At 50.8% G+C, this 20017-nt stretch overlaps 1 protein-coding gene across 1 annotated transcript in view; it reads left to right on the top strand.

Moving 5' to 3' along the window:
• Positions 1-4820: 4820 nt before the first annotated feature.
• The window catches only part of LOC119102636 (uncharacterized), a 21860-nt gene continuing 6663 nt past the window's right edge, over positions 4821-20017 (top strand). Inside the window, exons 1-3 of the mRNA XM_037226091.1 lie at positions 4821-4919; positions 5417-5635; positions 6643-6751. Of these exons, the coding sequence (XP_037081986.1) occupies positions 5558-5635; positions 6643-6751 (187 nt within the window). The 5' untranslated portion in view covers positions 4821-4919; positions 5417-5557. The remainder of the gene's footprint in view (positions 4920-5416; positions 5636-6642; positions 6752-20017) is intronic.

Here is a 20017-nt window from a genome sequence, read left to right on the forward strand (position 1 = left end):
GCTCATACAGCGAAACGTCATCGTTTCGACATGCACCCACGCTGCAGGCGTTAGCAAGTACAGACCAATAGTAAACTTTTCGTTTTGTCGAGCTGGGGTGATGTGTTGTAGTATGATTTTATCTGTTGCAATTCGTTTTCATTTCGCAATTTTGTCATCAACTGGTTTGCAAAGGTGTCAGTTTTTGTCACCGATCATATCTAGCAAATTAGAAGTTTTTCCACCCTATCTACCAACACTCGCAATGTCTGGGGTATAACAGGGTGGCAGGCTTTGTAATCCCCAGTTGACTGGTATTCGGTGGTCAGCATGGTTCTGAGGGTCGATGTCGGCGCCCCCATGTCAACGCGTGTCGGCGCTAACCGCAAGTCTTCCGACGCGACCACCTAAAGGCGCGATGAGACAGATGACGCTGCCCGACTTCAGAGCCGACGGGGGGCGTCAAGCCGCCGTTAACCATCGATGATGATAACGGTGATGATGAATGACTGCCTCGCAACCCGTCTGGGTATCTAATATATTGCGAACTCATTTAACTGTCGTTAAGTTCAGTCCGGAAAGCAAAGTAACGCATTTTTTGAGCTAACATCTAGAAAGGAAAGAACAATGTATCTGAAGCGCTGAGGTACCGTGCTAACGTTCCTCCGGTTACCAGGAGGCCCGACGCCGGTGCTCGATGATTCGCCCTCCGGATCGGCCCGGCGCCGCCTCCGTCCGAGGTGCCTGACGTGGTTCGCACCTACTTCCCCGAGACGTGGCTGTTCGATCTCCATACGGTCGGGTCAGTGGACGAACATGGACGCACCGACTGTGACGAGGCTGCGTTGGATGTGGACTTGAGCCGTTGATCCTCGTACTATGAAGCTTTCATGGGTTTGCTGTCTTGGCTACCTATCGTTTCATGTCGTTTGAGTATGTTCACATGTACATGTAACCAGCCAGTAGTATGTTGGATGCACATTAACCTATTAGTTGAAACCGTCAACAGCTTACACGATCATGTAAACAAAACAAAATCATAATTTTGTTTTTAAGAAAGGGGCATGATGCGTTTTTGTCCTCAAAATGTATCCAGAAATATGCACTAACTAGTATAGATCATGAGCGTGGGCAGATCACACATGATAGATAATAAGTCGTAATTTTAAGCACTATCATCATAAAGAGCACCAAGTTCTTGATAGTCCCCTTCACCCAACACATTCTTATACCTCAAGCGTTGGTCGTTTTCGACATTATAACTCACCATGTCGCATCCAGGAACTAGGACAGAATTGCACCATCACGTCACGATTCCGTGCCTATACAGATTAGAACTCGCCATGCCACATGCAGGAACTAGAACAGCCACACCATCAAGTCACGATTCCGTGCCGCTCCTCACATGCAGGAACTGGACAGCTACACCACCAAGTCATGATTCCGTGCCGTTAGTCATGTTCACATTTAAACCCACCATGCCACATACAGGAACTAGGATAGTTACACCATCAAGCCACAATTCGGTGCCGTTCCTCGGCCGCCTGGGCAGTGTCACAGCCAGTCACCTCCGCACCGGGCAGGGACGACGGCTCGGTGACGTTGACACAGAAGGTGCCGGACACCATCACCGAGTGGGTAGGCGGAGCCGTGTGCAGCTCGGAGACGGCCGGCCTTGGCGTGGCGCCGTCAGCCTCCCTCACCAGCTTCCAGCCGTTCTTCGTCAGCTACACGCCGCCCTACTCGGTGAAACGCGGCGAGACGTTAGTGCTCAAGGTCTCGGTGCTCAACTACAACGAAGAGGCGCTGCCGGTGGGTCCTCGCTGCTCTCCTGAGCGCTCTGTTCCGCCCGTGTTATCTTGCTCGCTCGTGTTATCTCTGTCGGTGCTCGGCGTCACCATACGCCACATGCTGGAGAAGACTGAATCCAACGCTAGCTTAACCAGCTGTCCGCTCGGACACTACTGGCTCCACGCGATATCCCACCGGCCCTGTGGACGCTAAACATGCACCGGCGCCTGTGGCCGCAGGTCAAGCTGACACTGGTGGCGTCGGACGAGTTCGAGACGCTCTCGGCGCCGGTGGTGACCTCGTGCGTGTCGACCGGCGTGGCCGAGGTCGTGCCGTACCGGCTGCGGCCCGGCCAGCTCGGCGACGTTAACATCACCGTGGTGGCTGAAGTGTACTCCGACTTCCCCGCCGAGTGTGGGTCAGAGGTGGTGCCCTACTTCAGGTGCGTGGCGCTCCACGTTGCTGGAGTACGGAGCGTGGCGCACGCCGTGTGAGTCAGCTTTAAACACGGCAGATGTGCGTAACCGAGACACGAGCCCAGACGCCCTGGTTTGCATAGGATGTTAAGAGTTGCAAATGAACCGGTAGTGTTTCCTATCGCATGCACGTTTCTGTCCTGTAATGACATACATATATTTGCTGAAAAAATAAAAATGCCTTCATTATTTGATTCAATGAAATATGAAGGCGTGACTACTCTCAACCGATATCCCATTTTGCCGTGGATGCATGCAGCCAACGCGATTACCATTTGGACAGGGACGCCGTGACCAGGCCGATTCTGGTGGAGCCGGAGGGCTTCGAGCGTGAAGTCATCCACTCCTTCTTCATGTGCAGCAGCCGTGAGTGCGCTGCCAAAGCGGATGTTAACGGGACGACTAAGGCCGGTGCCGGTGTAGCTGCAGGCTAGTGACGGTTTGGAGGGCGCGGCGTTGCTGGCAGTGTTGGGACGCACGTATGCTCAGCCGTGTGTTGGCGTAGTTTCCTTGATCGCGACGCGGCTTTCTTCGTCCCGCCGCATGGCTACGGACGTGTCCTGTGCCGCAGTAGGGCTCGCCCTGTTTGGGTACCGCTTCCCTGACCCGACCCGTACGCCGGCAGCGGAGGGTGCCGACCTGTCGAGCGGACCGAACAGACGGGAGGTTGACTGGCCGCTGCTTCTGCCGGCCGACCTGGTGCCCGGCTCCGAGCGGGCTCAGATCGCCGTCGTCAGAGACCTGCTGGGTCCGCAGGACGAACATAAAAGCAGCCGAGAACGACTGTTACATGAAGTTTATCAGGAAATTTTGTTGTGGCCGAAGTAATAATCGCTTTTGCCTTCTGTAACAATATCACTCGCTCCCTTTTACCTCACCATACAACAGAATACCAGACAAAAATGTGTCAGAAGCGGACCTTATGTGCAGAAAGCGATAAAATGATCCATAGATGAAACAAACGTGCACCGTTGCAGTCAGGGGCACAGCCAGAAATTCTGCAATACGGAGGGGTGTGTGGGTAGGGTCGGAGCTCGCTGAGTGCTTGCCATAATATAAATAAAGGAGTCCTCTATGGTGCTTAGTAAAACATGCGTTGCTTACAGTGGGGAAGAAGGGCAGCCTGCCTCCGCCCCCCCCCCCCCCCCCCCGTTCTCTGGCGGTGTCTGGTTGTGGTTGTGTTCCCGATGTACGCTCGCACTATACCATACCGCAGTGTGTAGCGAGACGGTCCGATTAAACAGCACAAAATTGGGTTAAACAGCTCACCAAAAGGCTGATCTTTCATGTCTACCGCCGTGTGCAGGAACACATTCCAGTAGCTCTTATTACACTGTTGCCTTTGTATGCACAATAGACTGAGCGACTTAGCGCTGTAGGATAGCTACCCCTGAGGCCGTGTTGGACACCGCTCACCGTCCGTGGGTTAGCTACCGCCGGGGGTCGTGCTGGCCGTCGCTCACCGTCCGTGGTTAGCTACCTCTGGGACTGTATTCACCGCCGCTCACCGTCCGTGGAATGCCATGTCAGCCACCGCTCACCGTCCGTGGAATGCATGTCAGCAACGGCTCACCGTCCGAGGAATGTCATGTCAGCCAACGCTCACCGTCCGAGGAATGCCATGTCAGCCACCGCTCACCGTCCGTGGAAAGCCACGTCAGCTAACGCTCACCGTCCGAGGAATGCCATGTCAGCCACCGCTCACCGTCCGAGGAATGTCATGTACAGCCACCGCTCACCGTCCGAGGAATACCATGTCAGCAACGGCTCATCGTCCGTGGAAAGCCAAGTCAGCCACCGCTCACCGTCCGAGGAATGCCATGTCAGCCACCGCTCACCGTCCGTGGAATACCATGTCAGCAAACGGCTCACCGTCCGTGGAAAGCCAAGTCAGCCAACGCTCACCGTCCGAGGAATGCCATGTCAGCCATCGCTCACCGTTCGAGGAATGTCATGTTGGCCGCCGCTCATCAGCCGCCATGTGCCTTCACCAGGACATCAGCTCCTGTACTGCAGGACCTGTACACGCTGACGCTGCTTACGCACGCGCGCGCCGTGGCCGGCCGCCTGGACGAGGCGCGGTTTGGTCTGACAGAGCTCAAGAGCCGCGCCACCAGGGAGGAGGGCCTGGTGTACTGGCGCAACGAAGGTGAGAGTCATCCCGCCGCACCAGCACAACAGTAACACTCGCTGGAGGGAGTGGTGCTGTGAACGTCCGAACGCTAGTTGATCAGCTTGTGATAGCTGTGGTGCTTTGACAACTGCCATAGTATGCTTGCAGAATGCGTTGGTGAAGGCTGAGTGTGCACAGTTGTGTGTGTTCTGTACTCTTTCGTGTGTTTTGATGGAACTCTACAGTGAGCACATATGAAATGTGACACCATTTTCTGCATTTCACTGAATCTAATGTACTGAACACACCTTCCTCAATTGCTGGCCTATCCTGAACAGCGGTTGACCAGCGTACTTTCAAAACCTTATCGTGGCGTATGTCACCAGGGTCTGGCGAGAATCGGGCGCTCAGCGTAGAGATGGGTGCCTATAACATCCTGACGATGAAGCTGGTGTGAGAAAGCCGGTGACGACAGCAGCGAACACTTCAGCGACGCGCTGGGTGCCGTGCGCTGGATCACCCAGCAGTGCAACAGTCGCGGCGGCTTCGTGTCCACGCAGGTCATAGAAATCACTGGGGTGGACGTCACGTGTCTGCCGGACTAGCTGGTCACGACACTGCCACACATTGCCTGCTGTCTGTCGTACATGTGTGGCTTGCTAGTCCCCCCTCAGAAGGGCCTGTTGTACCTGTTTGTCCTGTTCACTCCCGACGGAGGGGCCTGCCGTACATGTGTATCATGCATACCCCTCCCCGTGTACTCCTACCTCAATACCCCTGTGTATCCTGCTCACCCCCCACGGAGGGGCCTGTCGTAGCTGTGTGGTTTGTTCACTCCCCACGGAGGAGTCCATTGTATGTGTATGGCTTGTTCACCCCTCGGAGTGTTCTGCCGTACCTGTGTGTCTTGCTCACTCCCAGGGAGGGGACTGTCATATCCATGTGTTCTGCTCATTACCCTCTGAGGGGTCTGTTGTACCCCTGAGTCCGACCCACTCTCATCGAATGGGTTCTACAATGTCCTGTGCGCTGCTCACTTGGCGGACGGCCGTGACAGGATACGGTGCTGGCGCTGGAGGCACTGGCCGTCTTCTCGGCCGACCTGCCTCGCTCCAGCAGCGCCGACCTGCGAGTACACGTCTCTGATGACAGCTCGCTGAACGACATCATCAGCGTGACGGCGGACAATCAGCTACTGATGCAAACTCGTGACATCACGCTGCTGCCAGGTCACGTCCACGTCAGAGCACAGGGCACCGGCTGCGCCCTGGTGCAGGTCAGTGGTGGAGCAACCGTGTTAAACCACGGTAAGGTCGGGGTGGTGCCGGCTGCACCCTGGTGCGGGTCAGAAGTAAAGCCCTGCTTGGTAAACTATGGTAAGGTCGCGATGGCGCCGGCTGCGCCCTGGTGCAGGTCAGTGATGGAGCAACCGTGTTAACCGTGTTGAGAGAGAGAGAGAGAGAGAGAGAGAGAGAGAGAGAGAGAGAGAGAGAGAGAGAGAGAGAGAGAGAGAGAGAGAGAGAGAGAGAGAGAGAGAGAGAGAGAGGAGAGAGAGAGCGAGAGAGAGAGAGAGAGAGAGAGAGAGAGAGAGAGAGAGAGAGAGAAAGAGAGAAAGAGAATAAGAAGGGGAGAGGAAGGAAGAGGATCTTTACTGCCGGATTGTGCTGGCATGCTTGCAGCTGCTGGCATACCCGCAGTAGGACCTTTATGATAAACGTTGTGTACTAAAGCAGGTCACACGCACGGGAAGCCCAGATGGTGCCAGATGTACCCTAGTTCATATCAGAGTCGGCATCGAATGCACCGCCGGCCGTGCGGTCTAAATGCCAGACGTGTCTTCATTCTGGTCGGTTCGTGCCGATAATAGGCTGTAAGGTGTCCATGCAGGGGCGTAGTTTGCTTTTCCGTTGAGAAGGGGCTGTGCTTCCCACTCAACTCATGTTGCGAAACTATGCCGCTTCTTCCGGATCACAAGTTGTCCATTTTCGGTGAGGACGTACAGCATGAGCCAGCCTCGAATGCATCTGCTGAGAATGTATGTCACTTAACTGTGTGAGAGCTGAACACCGTGTTCTTAGTATAGAGCGTTTTCGCTTCAGCTGTTCGACGGCTGATGTGGTTCACTGAGAGCCTGAGTAAAGGACATTCAGTTCAATGATAACATGCACGGAATGCGAACCACGAGACATGCCCTCTTCTGCTGCACCATACAAATTAGCTCCAGCAATGTATGACGACGTACGTGCACCACGCGCATGACAAGTAACATCGTTGTTTCGCCAGGCCTCGTTGAAATACAACGTGTATACAGCCGGTCCAAACGACGCACTGACGATCAACGTGGCCGCCAAGCCCAAAATGAACCAGCGGGAATGTCTGAAGCATACCATAGGTGAGACGAGTGATGAGCCTAGTGACTCCTCTAGCTGTCTCTTGTCTCACCTGGTCTTCAGACCACTCGTTTACCTCTGCTCGGTTTGGTCTCAAATCTGTCGTGCGATGCGAGGGAATGTCATGGGAGGGGGCTCTTGACCAGCTTGCATTGTCCCTGGCATGTTTCACCAACATGTGAAAGCATCAGAAGACACTGCAGTGCCTAGTGCAATTAAAAAAGTGCTCGAACGCATCTCTCGCTCAACAGGCTTTACACATGACAACATGCCTGTCTGGTTGTTATGATAACACAGCAATGTTGTGCATTTAAGACATCTGCGTCAGCTACCTGAAGGAGGATAGCGAAACCAATATGGCGGTGGTCGAGTTGGACATGGTCAGCGGGATCATTCCCAACAAGGGAAGTCTGAATGACCTCAAGCAGAACGTCGAGTTGGGTAAGTTGGATTGGGTGGCATATAGTAGACATATGCCCTCCCGTTGCCACAATTACCTGTTTTCACAGACGGGTCGTCAGATCTGGGCTTTCTGTTTTCACCAGCAGTTCGTCGAATAAGAGTGGTCTGTTTTAACTAGCAGATTGTCTGATCTGAGTTGTCTATTTCCACTAGCAGGTCGTCAGATCTGAGTAGTCGGTTTTTAACGAGCAGGTCGTCTAATTTGAATTAGTTCTGCCAACACTAGGAATAAATTCTTTATCTAGCAATTAGACATGGCATGAAGTTTAAACCTGAGTTGCCACGCTCTTAAGATAAGCTGTAGGAGTTACCTACCGTTTGGGAGGCTTATCTTGTTTTCTGACGACCGGAAACATACTCCATTCAGGTCTGAAGCGCTGGGAGGTCAACAACAGCAACAAGGTGGTCTTCTACTTCGACTCGCTGGGAGGAAAGGAGCGCTGTTTCGGCATCATCGTACGGCGGGGGCAGGAGGTGGAAGATGCCAAACGGGCGGTGGCCAGCGTATCTGATTATTACCAGACAGAGTTCGCCCGGAGCACGGTGAGAAACAAATCCTTACGCAAACGGCATCAATCTGCATCAGGCCGCTACCTATGCAAAACACGATATAACTAAGCGGTTTGTTATCAGGCCGGTAAATTAAACCTTTCATGCAGCCAAATGTCACCTGATTATATTTTCTCTTGCCGCGTATGGTCCGATCTATTACACAGCGAGACGTATTTACGAGCATAGTAGCATGGCTCTTCTTTTTCCGTGGTCGGCTGTTGAAGTTGGCTGATCGGAAGTGTGCTTGGTCGTCCGATACTGTATGACGCAGCTGAATTGCTTTTGGGCCCTTTCAGTCGTACGCCCTGGACGTCAAATGCGACACAGTGCTGCTGAAGCGAATAGCCGATTCCATTGTCTGTGTCCGAGAACGACCAGCAAGGAGGTAACGCCGGCTGGGCCGCATTGCCCTGCCATGCTCAGTAGGACGCGCGGTCTGCCAACGACACGGGCTGAGGACGCTTGTGATTATTGAAAGAACAGACAACAGTCTTCCGGAATTTTTCAGATGGGTTAATTCACTGATATAACATTAATGGCATCCAAGGTTTGTAGTGATACGTAGCTGCGTCTCGCACGTCCTTGTCAGCGTGATCACGGTTTGGTGCTAAGAACGGTTGTGGACGCTGTTGGTTACCGCCCGAGCACCACGCGTCTTTTAATTGACACGAGCCTTGGCTTATTACAACGCCGGCCAGTCGCCACGATGTTTTGTTTGTAAATGTATTGTCTGGTTTGTTCTTTGATAATCATATTGTAAAGAATAGAGATGAGGACGAGCCGAGTAAAGTTACTGCAGTCACGCTGCTGGATATAGCATTATCAGCTGTTGAGCCGCTACGCTTTGCTTGCGCTTTAAGCTGTCACTTCACTCGGCATCTCTGCTGTGTGCGGAACCACGCTTTTCAGTGAACTTTGTGCACAACCCGGTCGATCGATATATAGCCGGAGACGTTTACACACTGTAAAATCGACAATAAATGCAACATTGTCCGTCAACAGCATTTTATTGCCGACCATGCTGTGGCAGAATGCAGTGCCGCTGCCCGCCTGGAGACTTTTACACGTAGAATACGACGATGTTTCCTGCGAGACTGAGCAAATGGTAGGTCCGCGCCAGGCCGGCCCCCCTGCCAATGCCCTCACTGGGTTATCTTGAAACAGGCACGCGCCTGGCGTTGATCTGTGTGCGTGACAAGCTACATTGCTCAGCCCGTCGTCTTCGGTGAATGGGGTCTACTTCAGCAGGGTGGCTGTTAATACGGCCATGTCCTATCAGCCTGCGCCGATGGTCCCGCATGTTTCTCTGCCGGGTTATGTGGACTCGCGTGCTAGAAAATGAGGACCACTGTAATACCGGGCAAGCTGGCTGTTCTGTTTTCGCGAATCTTGTGGACGAGTGTCGTCCACGTAGACCGGGGATGGCCAAACGGTAAAGATGAACATCGCACGCCGCTTGCGTGCACATTGGGATCTGGAACGCGGCTGGAGGCGTGTTCACCGAACAGGCAGTTATTACCGGAGCTGATCATGCCCTAGCAGTCCGGGTTGCCGGCGTGCAGCCATCATCTGAGCGGTGAGTTGGTCGGCACCCTTCCCGCTGCCGCCCGCCGCACGCTCTTGCTCGCCTGAAAGCTCTCACTGTCTGTGGCACGAGCTGTCTGCTTCGCAGCGTAACGGTCATGAGTGCGGACTGCATCCTGCATGAAAACGCTTCCCCTAAGGCTACAGAATGTGCATTCCAACTTATCATTGCGCGTCCCAGGGTGCCACGAGTCCGTCTGGCCTGCCGTGTCTCATTCCCATCCTATGTTGTTGTATGCTATACTCCTTTATACAGCCTGTTCGTAAGCACCTTCGGCTAGACCTCCCTGGGATAAACCGCTGGTGAATGAGTTACCCATATCTCTGTCGGGGTAAGCTAGAAACGCATTTAAGCAATAATTCTGTAGCTCTGGTGCAAACCCACACCACTTCCCAGCTGAGAAAATTTCCTTGCATGTGCAAGGTCAAAAAAGTCGACCCATGAAAATATTTGTGTTTAAACCAGCTCGCAAAGAACAGCGTTTTCACGCCGCCATAGCGTTGGTGCCATATGACTTAGTCCCATGGTGACGTCACGGCATCATTACCCAGTATGCAGCAGTCCGGGGTTTTGGGTTCAGCAAGGAGCGTTAAGAAACGGGGCACATAGTGTTGCCTGCGACGGTAACCGTCATCGTTAGTTCAGACCATTTGACGCTGAATCTGATAAATAATGCGATGGCATGCCCATGAAGTCACAGGGCCACCCAGGAAAGGATCTTCTGTGCGATCGCGAAAGGTGGCAGTTTTTGCCCTGTTGTTTTTCTCAATCGATGATCTGACCCCCGTGCAGTGCAACACAAGCGTGATTACCTGCACCTCAGGGCCCGTGCTCAACCGGCTGGTTCTTGCTGAGTGGCCGGGACTAGCACTGCTGCAGTGGTTGTGCTGGTTGGGTGTGTACCATCGGTACCGGCAACAAGGTGGTGCCGATCCGGACTGACAGAAAGGGAAACGGGTCCAGAGTGGACCGGATTACGGAGAGTGAGAAACACCCCGTTGTCAGGTCGCACGGTATGTTGTTTTCGCGACGCTTGATTTTGAATGTTATTTGTGTGAGGCGCTTCGGCCCGTTTGGGCCATTGCACGTCGGGCAGATATCATTTTAAATCGGTGTAGTTATAGTTGTAGTCGAAGAGAAAAAACACGCACGTTTTCTGACTTTTACACTGCTTGAAGTAAACCAGTAAGTTGCCTTATGGTAATATCGGTCCACCGTCGTTGCCAAAATGTTTTTTTAGAGTGCAAATAAAAGTTTCGCAGATGCATGATCAACCGGGCTGTCAAAGCTTTCCTTGGCTGGTCGATCAGCCGGCTCTTTACCCGTAATGCCCCTATGTCCCGGTCCCACAGAAATTTAATGTTCATGCCCTGTGTGTTTACCATATGATAGAGATCGAAGATGCTAACGAAGAGGTGGTGAATGAAGTCTGAATCGATAAGAGGTTGCATAGCTTTCTTCGAATCCGAACAAACGCTATCGCCCTCGTTTTATAGGTGTGTTTTTGAGTGTGCTGTAATGCAAGAGAAAGAGCAAATAGTTCAGCCAAATATACTGAGGTGCCATGCGGGAACCAACAATTTTTATGGCAATGTTCAGTGCAAATTACTGCACATTCGGTGTGGTAATTGGCCTTAGAGCCATCGGTGTAAACAAAACTGCCATTTCGATTATTGGCAACAGGAAATTGTAAAAAAAAAATGTTTGGGATCGTCAAAAAGAAACAAAACTTTTCATGGGATGAACTGTCACGGTGGTGCTATTACAACAGGTGGCACAGAAGAGTGGGGTAATACAAAATAAGGAGTGGTGCGGTAGACATTGGTCCGAGACCTTACCGTCAGTTCTGACCGGCGTTCTGCAGAGCCCCTCCAGTCGTGGTCAATGCAAGCCAAGATATGCATAGATTTAAAGCTGGGTGATTGAAGTTTTGTTGCCATTTGTTACGTGTCGTGATGTGTGTCCCATTCGTCGAAGAGCAATAGGCATAGCGTACGCGCCCATTTCAAGCGCTGAAAATGGAGTAGTGCGCAGAACTCCTCGTGTCATTCGCAAGAACACACTTTGCATACTGTGTAGAGTTTGAAGAGTGTGCTGGCTTCCTCCTGCATATACCACCGAGCGATACAGTTATCGGAAAAACTAAGGATTTATATAGAAGTAATAACTTCTCGAGGTTGGCACCGTACCGTGCCCCGGGAATGCGTTAAAGAAATTTGGCATCTAAGGTAATTGGAGCGAACATATGTCACGTGCTGTCGCATTGATAATCTTGGGTCGAGTTAAACACCAAACAATTCAAAATACGAAGCGAAAGGAATGTTGTGTCTGTCTACTTGGAGCCGAAAATTAAGAGTACCACGCATATTTTTGCTCAAAGCCATAAGTGCAGATTTGGGAGTGGCGAAATGGTGCCCGTGCCGCTCTGACCACCGCTGCACCTTGTTCCGGTCGGATTGGAGCCGTGGCAGCGAATGGTTATACTCAGCGTCCGGACACCAGATTGCGCTTTCGTCCGCAAAAAGTGGGAGGAACTACCCGATGGTAATAAGCCAATTAATTCGTTTAACATGAAGTTGAAGAGCATCGGTGAGATCCAGCTCCCCTATGGGAGGCCGTTCTCTAGATGGTGAGCACCAGAAACGGCGGAGCTGCACTGCACACGAAATGGTCTGATGACAAACAGAAAAAACGATGAGGTAATCTGCTGAATGGCCTTTACTCCCTTACTGTTGGAGTTCGAAAACAGGTGCACATTTAAACCATGTCGTAGGTTCGGCTAACGTCAGGAAGACAGCTGTCGTGTAATGACGATGTTTAAAGGAACGTCTATTGCCAGTTTCAGTCGGCTGATGTGGTCTATCGTGCTGCGATTAGGTCGAAAACCACAGTGATTTTTTCTAAGCAGGCAGTCTTGTTCTATGACGGAAGAGATCCACTTCACCACCATTTGCCCAAAAATATTTTCTAGGCAGCTTGTGGGTGCATTGGGGCAATTATTTGATGGGCCCTTAATGTCTTTTCCTAGTTTTGGGAACAGAATCATGATAGTGTCTCTCCATGTCTCAGGATAGGCGCGGCAGGACCACAAATCATTAAAACCCGCCAAAATAAGATGAACCATGCTTTCAGACAGATTGCACAAGGAATAGTGCAGTTGATCATTGCCCACCGAGGTGTTTCCGGCGTACCTTCTTGCATTTTGGAGTTCTAGGAAAGAAAATGGTATATTGCAGTTTTGTGTATTATCAGAAGCAAATCAATTGGGGTGTAAAAGGAAACAAAATGCTCCATTGCCGTCCGCTGTATTATCGGAAGCAATCAACTAGGGTGTAAATAAAAAAGAACTTGCGCAAGATCCACGAAGCATGCTTTGTATTTCTGGGGGGAGCTACACTAAGCAAGGCTTTCGGCAAGAGCATTGAGTATAAGACGTGCTGCCGTAATTATGTGGTTATTAACACGCGCTCGGGTGTGGGTCAGCTTGATCCCCCTGAGGGTTTTTCCAGAATGCTTTCCGAGCGGCGCGTTGTAGCCGCGCCACAGTTTGCGTCTCAGTACACAATTAAACAGCAGATCGTTCGGTATTACCAATTTAGATGTACCTTGTAAGCTCGCTGACCTATGGCAGGTCAAAGTCAGGCCTTGGTTTCAGCGAAGTCAGTTTCTAGGGACTCATTCAGCCTGATGGAAAAACGAAGTTTGGACGAAGCCATGCATCTCTGAGATGCCTTCTTAGGCAACATAAATAATGAATGAGAAAATCACATTGACCTAGGGTGAGGTATGGATGTCAGACCAAGGTCAAAGCCAATCTGTTTTACTACTCGAGAGCTTGTTGTATGGAATAGTTTCTGGCGCTCATTTCGCGTCTATTGACAGTAGGAACCGTGTTATACGTCTTCCATGGACTTCCTAGATGTCACAATAGGTCATTAACCTGAAATAATCCAGGTCAAGATTTTGTTTTTAGAAACATACTCCCTAGCGTAATCTTTGTCGCTTATCCAAATGGAAAACTCATAGCAGTCTTGCATGATTTTGGTCACCATGACCTTCAAAAGGTTCAACAAGGTCACTGACCTTAAATGAGCATGTGACTTTTTGCTTACAAACAGTTATTTGGGTTCTGCAGCACTTTTGAGACTAACCTGGAATTTGACCTTCTTTGACCCTATTTGACCTGAAGGTCATGATCTAGGAGCTTCAAAATTCGGCCTAAGTGATTTCACGTACAGGTTAACACACCCTGTAAAATTGGTATCTCTAGCCTTTTTAGTTCTTGAGATCTCAGGGGGGTCTAATTCCCACCCCGCCTGAGCGAAGGGTATCCAGCCGGCCACCGGGGTGCATGCTGATGCGTGAAGTGGGCAATGAAAAATAAGTGCATTTTCCGAGAAGTGTTCGAACTAGTCCTCGTAGCTGGCTTAGGGGAGCAGCAGCAGGGAATTACTGAATGTAGGTTTGCGAAGAATGACGTTTGGCACTCTTTATAATTCGTCCGGTTTGAGCACGCTCATAATCACGCTGGTGACGAAAGCAGCGGAAGGCACATTTCGGACGTGCAATAACATTTTTGACTTCTGTCGACCTCAATGGCAGTGGGACGTGGCGTAACGATGGCCTAGTCAATGGCATTGTCGCGGTCGCGGCAGCGTGAATAATACGCGTTATAAGGCTAACACCCTGCTCTGGTGATTCGCAACGATCTTGGTTGACATAGGTTCCTGAAACTTGGCCCAGTCTGCTCTTGGCAAATTCCAGCGGGCTAGGAATGGCGAAACTGCATCAGCGGCGGAATAAAAAGTGGTGCACAGTTAAATTTGGATTTGAAAAAAGAAGAACATTCTAATCCAAGAAACCCATTTGAGGGGGAGCACAGCGACAGGTCGATGGTGGTTTTCGTACCAGTTGGTAAGTGGTGGTAAGTGTTTTTGCTTTGCTTAACGTGACTAAGTTATGGTTATCAACAAAGTCTCCATTCAAATGTCCTCGGCGATTGACAGCCTGGGTGCCGTTACTCCGTGCTGGGCTATGACCTGGAATCGTCGAGTATGATAACAGCGTTTCGAAAGTGAATGAATAGGTGGTCAAGATGCCGTGAGAGCCCCGCGTTATCGTAAATTGGGGGAATGTACACAGAACAGACATCGATGATGCAGTCATGAATTGGCAAACAACATGCAAGAGCCTATAGAGATGAGGCGAGAGGAAGGTGCATATGTGCTATTTCATTTATGGTATGAACCGCTACCCACCTTAGCGACGCTCACCGCCTGCGTCGTCACTATGATAACATGAATAATTTGACATTTTAAAGTTATTTGGGCCGGTGGGAAGAAATCAAGTTAATTGAATAATGGTGGTTGCTAATACTACAGCAATTGCTTCTTTTTCAGACCATTTTGAAATAAGACTGCGACAATGCCAATGTAAGACAAATGACATTTAAGGGGGGATGGACCATCCCCACCGTTGGTGGGAGCCAGCCGAACGAGACAGAAGACATTTAAGGGTGGATGGGTCCATCCCCACCAGTTGGTGGGAGCCAGGCGAACGAGACAGACCGAGACCGTCCCATCGCCTTCGCTGGAGCGTGTTACGGCAGGTGTTGTGATGGAAGGAGGAGAGGGGCCGTTCGTGCGTCGGCCAGAGTGACCCGGCTGCCGACCGTTCGTAGCCGGAGGGCTGGAACGCCGACCGGCCTGGGAACGGGAGGGCACGGAGGACTGTGCGTCCGAGCACGTTGCCAGGGCCGGCTCGAGGGGACAAGTTTGTTGGGTATATGTGTTTGACCTAACCAAGACAGTCTTGAATGGGGCATGAATTTTCAGCGGCGGTAGTTGGGGAATCGGTTCTGTTTGTGTACCATTTGTCGCTACTTTTACCTGAGTTGCTTGTGCGTATGATTCTGAGAAAGACGGAGACAATTTTGCCTCGACAGTGCGTTATGGTTGTTGGTAAGAAGTTCCCGTCTTACCCTTTTCGATGCAGATTTATTTTTGTATCCCTGTCGGCCACTGGGAAGAGTTGGTGCTGTAATCAGCACTTTCACACCTTAAACATTTCTGGGGCGATGTGTACACGGGCGCCTCGTGAGGGGTCTCATCGCACTTGAGGCACCTTGCACTCTATTTGAACAACTTGCTACCGTGTCCAAACCGTTCGCATTTAAAGCACCTGAAGGAATCTGGTATAAATACCGTGACTTGATATTGAGGTGGCTTGCTGTGAAGTGTCTGGGAGGCGGGTGGTTGCAAAAGTCAAACAAGTAAGGTAGTGTTCCGACGATGTCTGTCTTAAACGCGGTCCGTAGTCGAACTTGACAAAGTTGTCAGTTTTGACTTTCGCCAGAATCTCGTCCTCCGTCATACAATGGAGGTCAGGCACGAAGATGGTATCTCTGGTGATGTCTACTTCCTTGCCGCATACTTCAGTGGTCTAGAGGAAAGCCTTGATCTGGGCACGAGAGGCTGTTTTGATCACGAGTGTCCCGCTGAGTGGCGCCTCATTTTGAACATTGCATGGCCACAGCTGACTTGGATTTGTTTGGACGACCAGAAGACATTGACTTTCCTGAAGGAGACGTTCTCATCACAAAACTGCACGACAACGAAAGAGCCGAGCAGATTGAGAACTGGCTCGGAGGTCGGGCGATTGCTGGCCATGGTCGAGCGAGAGTCAGCATCAGAGTGAGCAGGCACCGGGGTGATCAGAGACGAGCGAGGGTCGAAACCAGGGGCTTAGACGGAGACGAGTGCAGTTAGACACAGCGGTGGAACTGTGTGAGCCAATGGAACGGATCTGGGGTGAGCGGAGCTCATCAGACGAACAAGGAGCCAAAGCATGACCAGCAGCACTCCCGTCCGCTACATCCAAAGGAGAACCAAGGTTAGAGGCCAAGTTCGAGTGCGTGTCGGTGTCGTCCTTGCATTTACCACGCTTTTCCGTATAGGGGAGCGGGAAGAGAACAACAAAAGCTGAGTGATAGGCGTGTGATTGGAACGAGTGCGAGCGGAAAAGCGACGAAAATGACGATGAGAAAATAGGGCTCCTTGGCAGAAACCCGCAATGGGAGCTGCCGCTCTGTGTTGGGATAGTCTTGCCGGTCAGGCGTAGCCAGCGAATGCGTGCATGGGTCATAACGCATTACTTTATCTCACTTGGTTTGGGATGCTCGGCCTGCTCGGGCCATGTCATGCCTTTCAGAGCATTGTCTCAAATCAAACTTTAAAACGTGATTGGCGAAGGAAATAACATTATCAAGTTAATAACTCTTTGCAGTGCTTGAAACATATCAGTTAGTCTAACAAAATGAAGAAAGGTTCAAGAAGAGTTGGATGGTCATGACATAGGAGAACTTTGAACGGCAACACACTGTGGTGACAACATGCCTCCAATGCCTTTCGGTGTTGTCGAAACTTGCTGCAATCAAGCATGATATGTTTTAATTGAAAGTGGGACCATGCAGGGGCTGACATAGCGAACAAAGATGTTTTAGCACGCGCTTGAGTTGGGGTCAAATGGCCCCCAAAGGTTATTCCGGAATGATTTTGTAACGGCGCGGTGTAGCCACGCCAACGTTTGCATAGCTGTAGACAATCGAATAGCAGATCGCTTGGTACCAGAAATTTAGATGAACCTTGTAGGTCACTGACCTATGGTAATTCAAAGTCAGTCCATGCACCCAGAACTCAATTTCTAGGAAACCGTTCAATCTCATGCAACAAAGGAGCGTTAGACGAAGCAATACCTCTCTAAGATACTCTCTAAGGCAACACATAAATTAAATGAGCACATTACATTGGCTTAGGGTCAGGTATAAAGGTTAGACCAAGGTCAAAACCAGCCTGTTATATGACTCTAGGGATATCATTCACCGTATTGGGTAGTTTCTGGTGTTCATTTTAAATTCATTGGTAACAGGAACCGCATTAGACACTTCCATGAGCATTCTAAAGGTCGGAATAGGTCCCTGACCTTAATTGGCCCAGGTGAACATTGTGTTTTTGGAAGCACGCTGCTAGGCGTAATCTTTTTCGCTTACTCAACTGCAAACACCAGAGCAGTTTTGTATGGTTTAGGTCACCATGATCCTCAAAAGGTCAAACGATGTCACTGACTTTAGTGAGAATGTGACCTCTTGCTTAGAACATGTGTTTAGGCTCTTGGGACACTTTCGAAACCAACCTGGACCTTGACCTTGTTTGACTTTATCGGACCCAAAAGAGATCTAGGAATCTCATACTTTGACTTAAGAGATTTAACGTGCAGGGCAACGCACTCTGTGATTCTAGCGTCTCCAGCTCTTTTAGTTCCTGAGATCTCAGGGCAGGTTAAATTGACTCCCGCCCGAACCAACGGTATCCAACCGGCCATCCGGGCGCTTGTTAAATACAAATAACTGTGTGTATTTTGATCACCTCCGTCCAAGCAGCATCACTGGTGCTAGCAAAACAATATTGTGTATCATTTGACGCTCACATACCATTGTATGCTCGCTCTGAATAGGTCTTATATTAAGAAGAAATGACAAATGTAGATTGCAACTAACTTAGTGCTTTTGGGCTAATGCCGGCCAGCAATGTGGAGCACGGCGGGTTTTGTGGACTGGATGGCTTTCTGGCCAAGGGAACCGGGCTGGGGGCCAACATATCGGAAAAAAGTTCCGTCTGTAGTCCGAGCCGCACGGTGCAGACCCTGAGCAACATATGGTGGTACCAGTCTGTCGTTGGACACACACGCAGCCTACCTGGCACGCCAATGCCTCCGACTATTGACTGGACGCTGCCATTTCCGGCACGATTTCCCTCAGGACATTCCAACCACTGAAGTGCACTGCATGACGCTTTCGTAAGTGCCATATTGTGTTTACTGTTTGGCTGCCTTTCCGACCGAACTACTTGGGGCTCCAAAAATGCGTTGATTTTTGTGCCGCTGTTGTGTCTGGCAAATGCAAATACGGGTGAATATCGGCTGTTCTGAGAGGACCCAGCTGGCTCCACTCCGGGCCTGCGCCAAAAAGTCCCGTTCAGTATATTCTGGCCCAGGATGTCTGCACTCGACTGTCTGAACTCCGAGCCCGCTACAACAAGTCCGGTTCAACATATTCTGGCCCAGGATTCCCGCACTCGACTGGCTCAACTCCTCCGCACAGTTAGCCAAATAAAAACATCCGAGAGCAATTCAAATATTTGCTGAAGACCTACCAATCCGGATGAAGTACTACCCTACCGTGAACCTGCACCGGCTCACACGTGGCTGAATGACGACAGAGAGTTTGCTCCTCGGGCTCTTACTCCATCACAGACTGTCACAAACTGACCAGCCAAGAGACTGACTCGTTTGAAAAGAAAAACATGTAGATGCTCATAAAACGGAGAACTGTGAGGTGGACTGGCACTGGACGGATCACCATGTGTTTTATCCTTTCACGCTTGGTCCTGTGCTATTTATGCGTTGATCAACAGTGGACAAACTCCATTTTGCCTCGTCCTTCGGTTTGCTTGGCATGCGCATCGCATCTTCGTGTGTCGTTTCATCCGCGTCTTGCTGTTTTACCACTCAACGCTGGGTTGAGCACATCCACTCTCCGTGTACAACGACCATTGCTGTAAGATAGCTTAACAAATAAAGTACATCAATAGTCGGTAGAAATGTTGTGGTTATATACACTGGTGTCTTGCTAAGTTTGAATAGACTGAGGGTCATGCAAGAGGCTGCATTCCGAAAGTAACCGGCGTCTCTCAAACGCCAGGGGCAGTGGCCGTGGTTGTCAGGCTTAGCAGAAGCAGATGACGCGGGCGAAGAACTTGCGGGAGGTGAGATTTTGTTTCATTGAATTCTGTAGCTCAAACCAGAGTGGGTTTTCTGCAGTTGAGGGGAGCTGTATGGCTGAGGCAGCTTAAACAGGCTTGTAGTATGTCACCCCAGGGACATTTGCAAGTAAGAGATCAATATTTGCGTCGCTCTGGCAAAAGGTCAGCTTGCTCAGGCTTGCAGAGGCATGCAATCGGGTATGGAAGCTATCCAGACCGCCCGTCACAGGTTGGCGCGGGCTGTGTCGGGCGCCCGCTGTCATGGTAACAGGATGGCTTTCGTCGCATGCGTCCCAGGACCCTGAGTCTGTGCGGACGACAGCGTGTTGCGTGCTTTCTTGCTTGACGTGGCGGGTGCTGACCCTTTGCCGGCAATTTAACCGTCATGAACTGTACTGTAATGTTGTGTCATAATCGGTCCTAAGACAAAAAGTCGAAACGGCTGAACTGCGAACCACAAAAAGGTGAAATGCAAAAATTGCCATGACAGAACGCCCATAAGCTTTATGGCGAACCGCCAAATGCAATATTGATGGAGTCCACGTGCCTAGGTTTCGAACGGCGAAATGGCGGACCGCAAAATAGCGACCCAGCAAAACATTTCTATGTGCTATTGGCGAGCGGCAAAATAGCATAATACAAAAGGATCATGTCTAAATTTGGTCCTGGTGAATGCTGACAGGAAAAACGTAGATATTTTGCAATACTGGGTGGCTGACTGGGCGTCTCATTGCGGTACGGGGCGTGTCCTGCCGTGTCGTGGCGTGACGGTGCAGGGCGGGGCGGGGTGGTGTGTCGCCGGGCGGGTGGTGCCGTGGTGTGTCGCCGGGCGGGTGGTGCCGTTGGGTGTT

The sequence above is a fragment of the Pollicipes pollicipes genome, unplaced genomic scaffold (genome assembly GCF_011947565.3).
Source record: "Pollicipes pollicipes isolate AB1234 unplaced genomic scaffold, Ppol_2.1 Scaffold_5724;HRSCAF=6776_pilon_pilon_pilon, whole genome shotgun sequence".
In the NCBI taxonomy this organism is placed as follows: domain Eukaryota; kingdom Metazoa; phylum Arthropoda; class Thecostraca; order Pollicipedomorpha; family Pollicipedidae; genus Pollicipes; species Pollicipes pollicipes.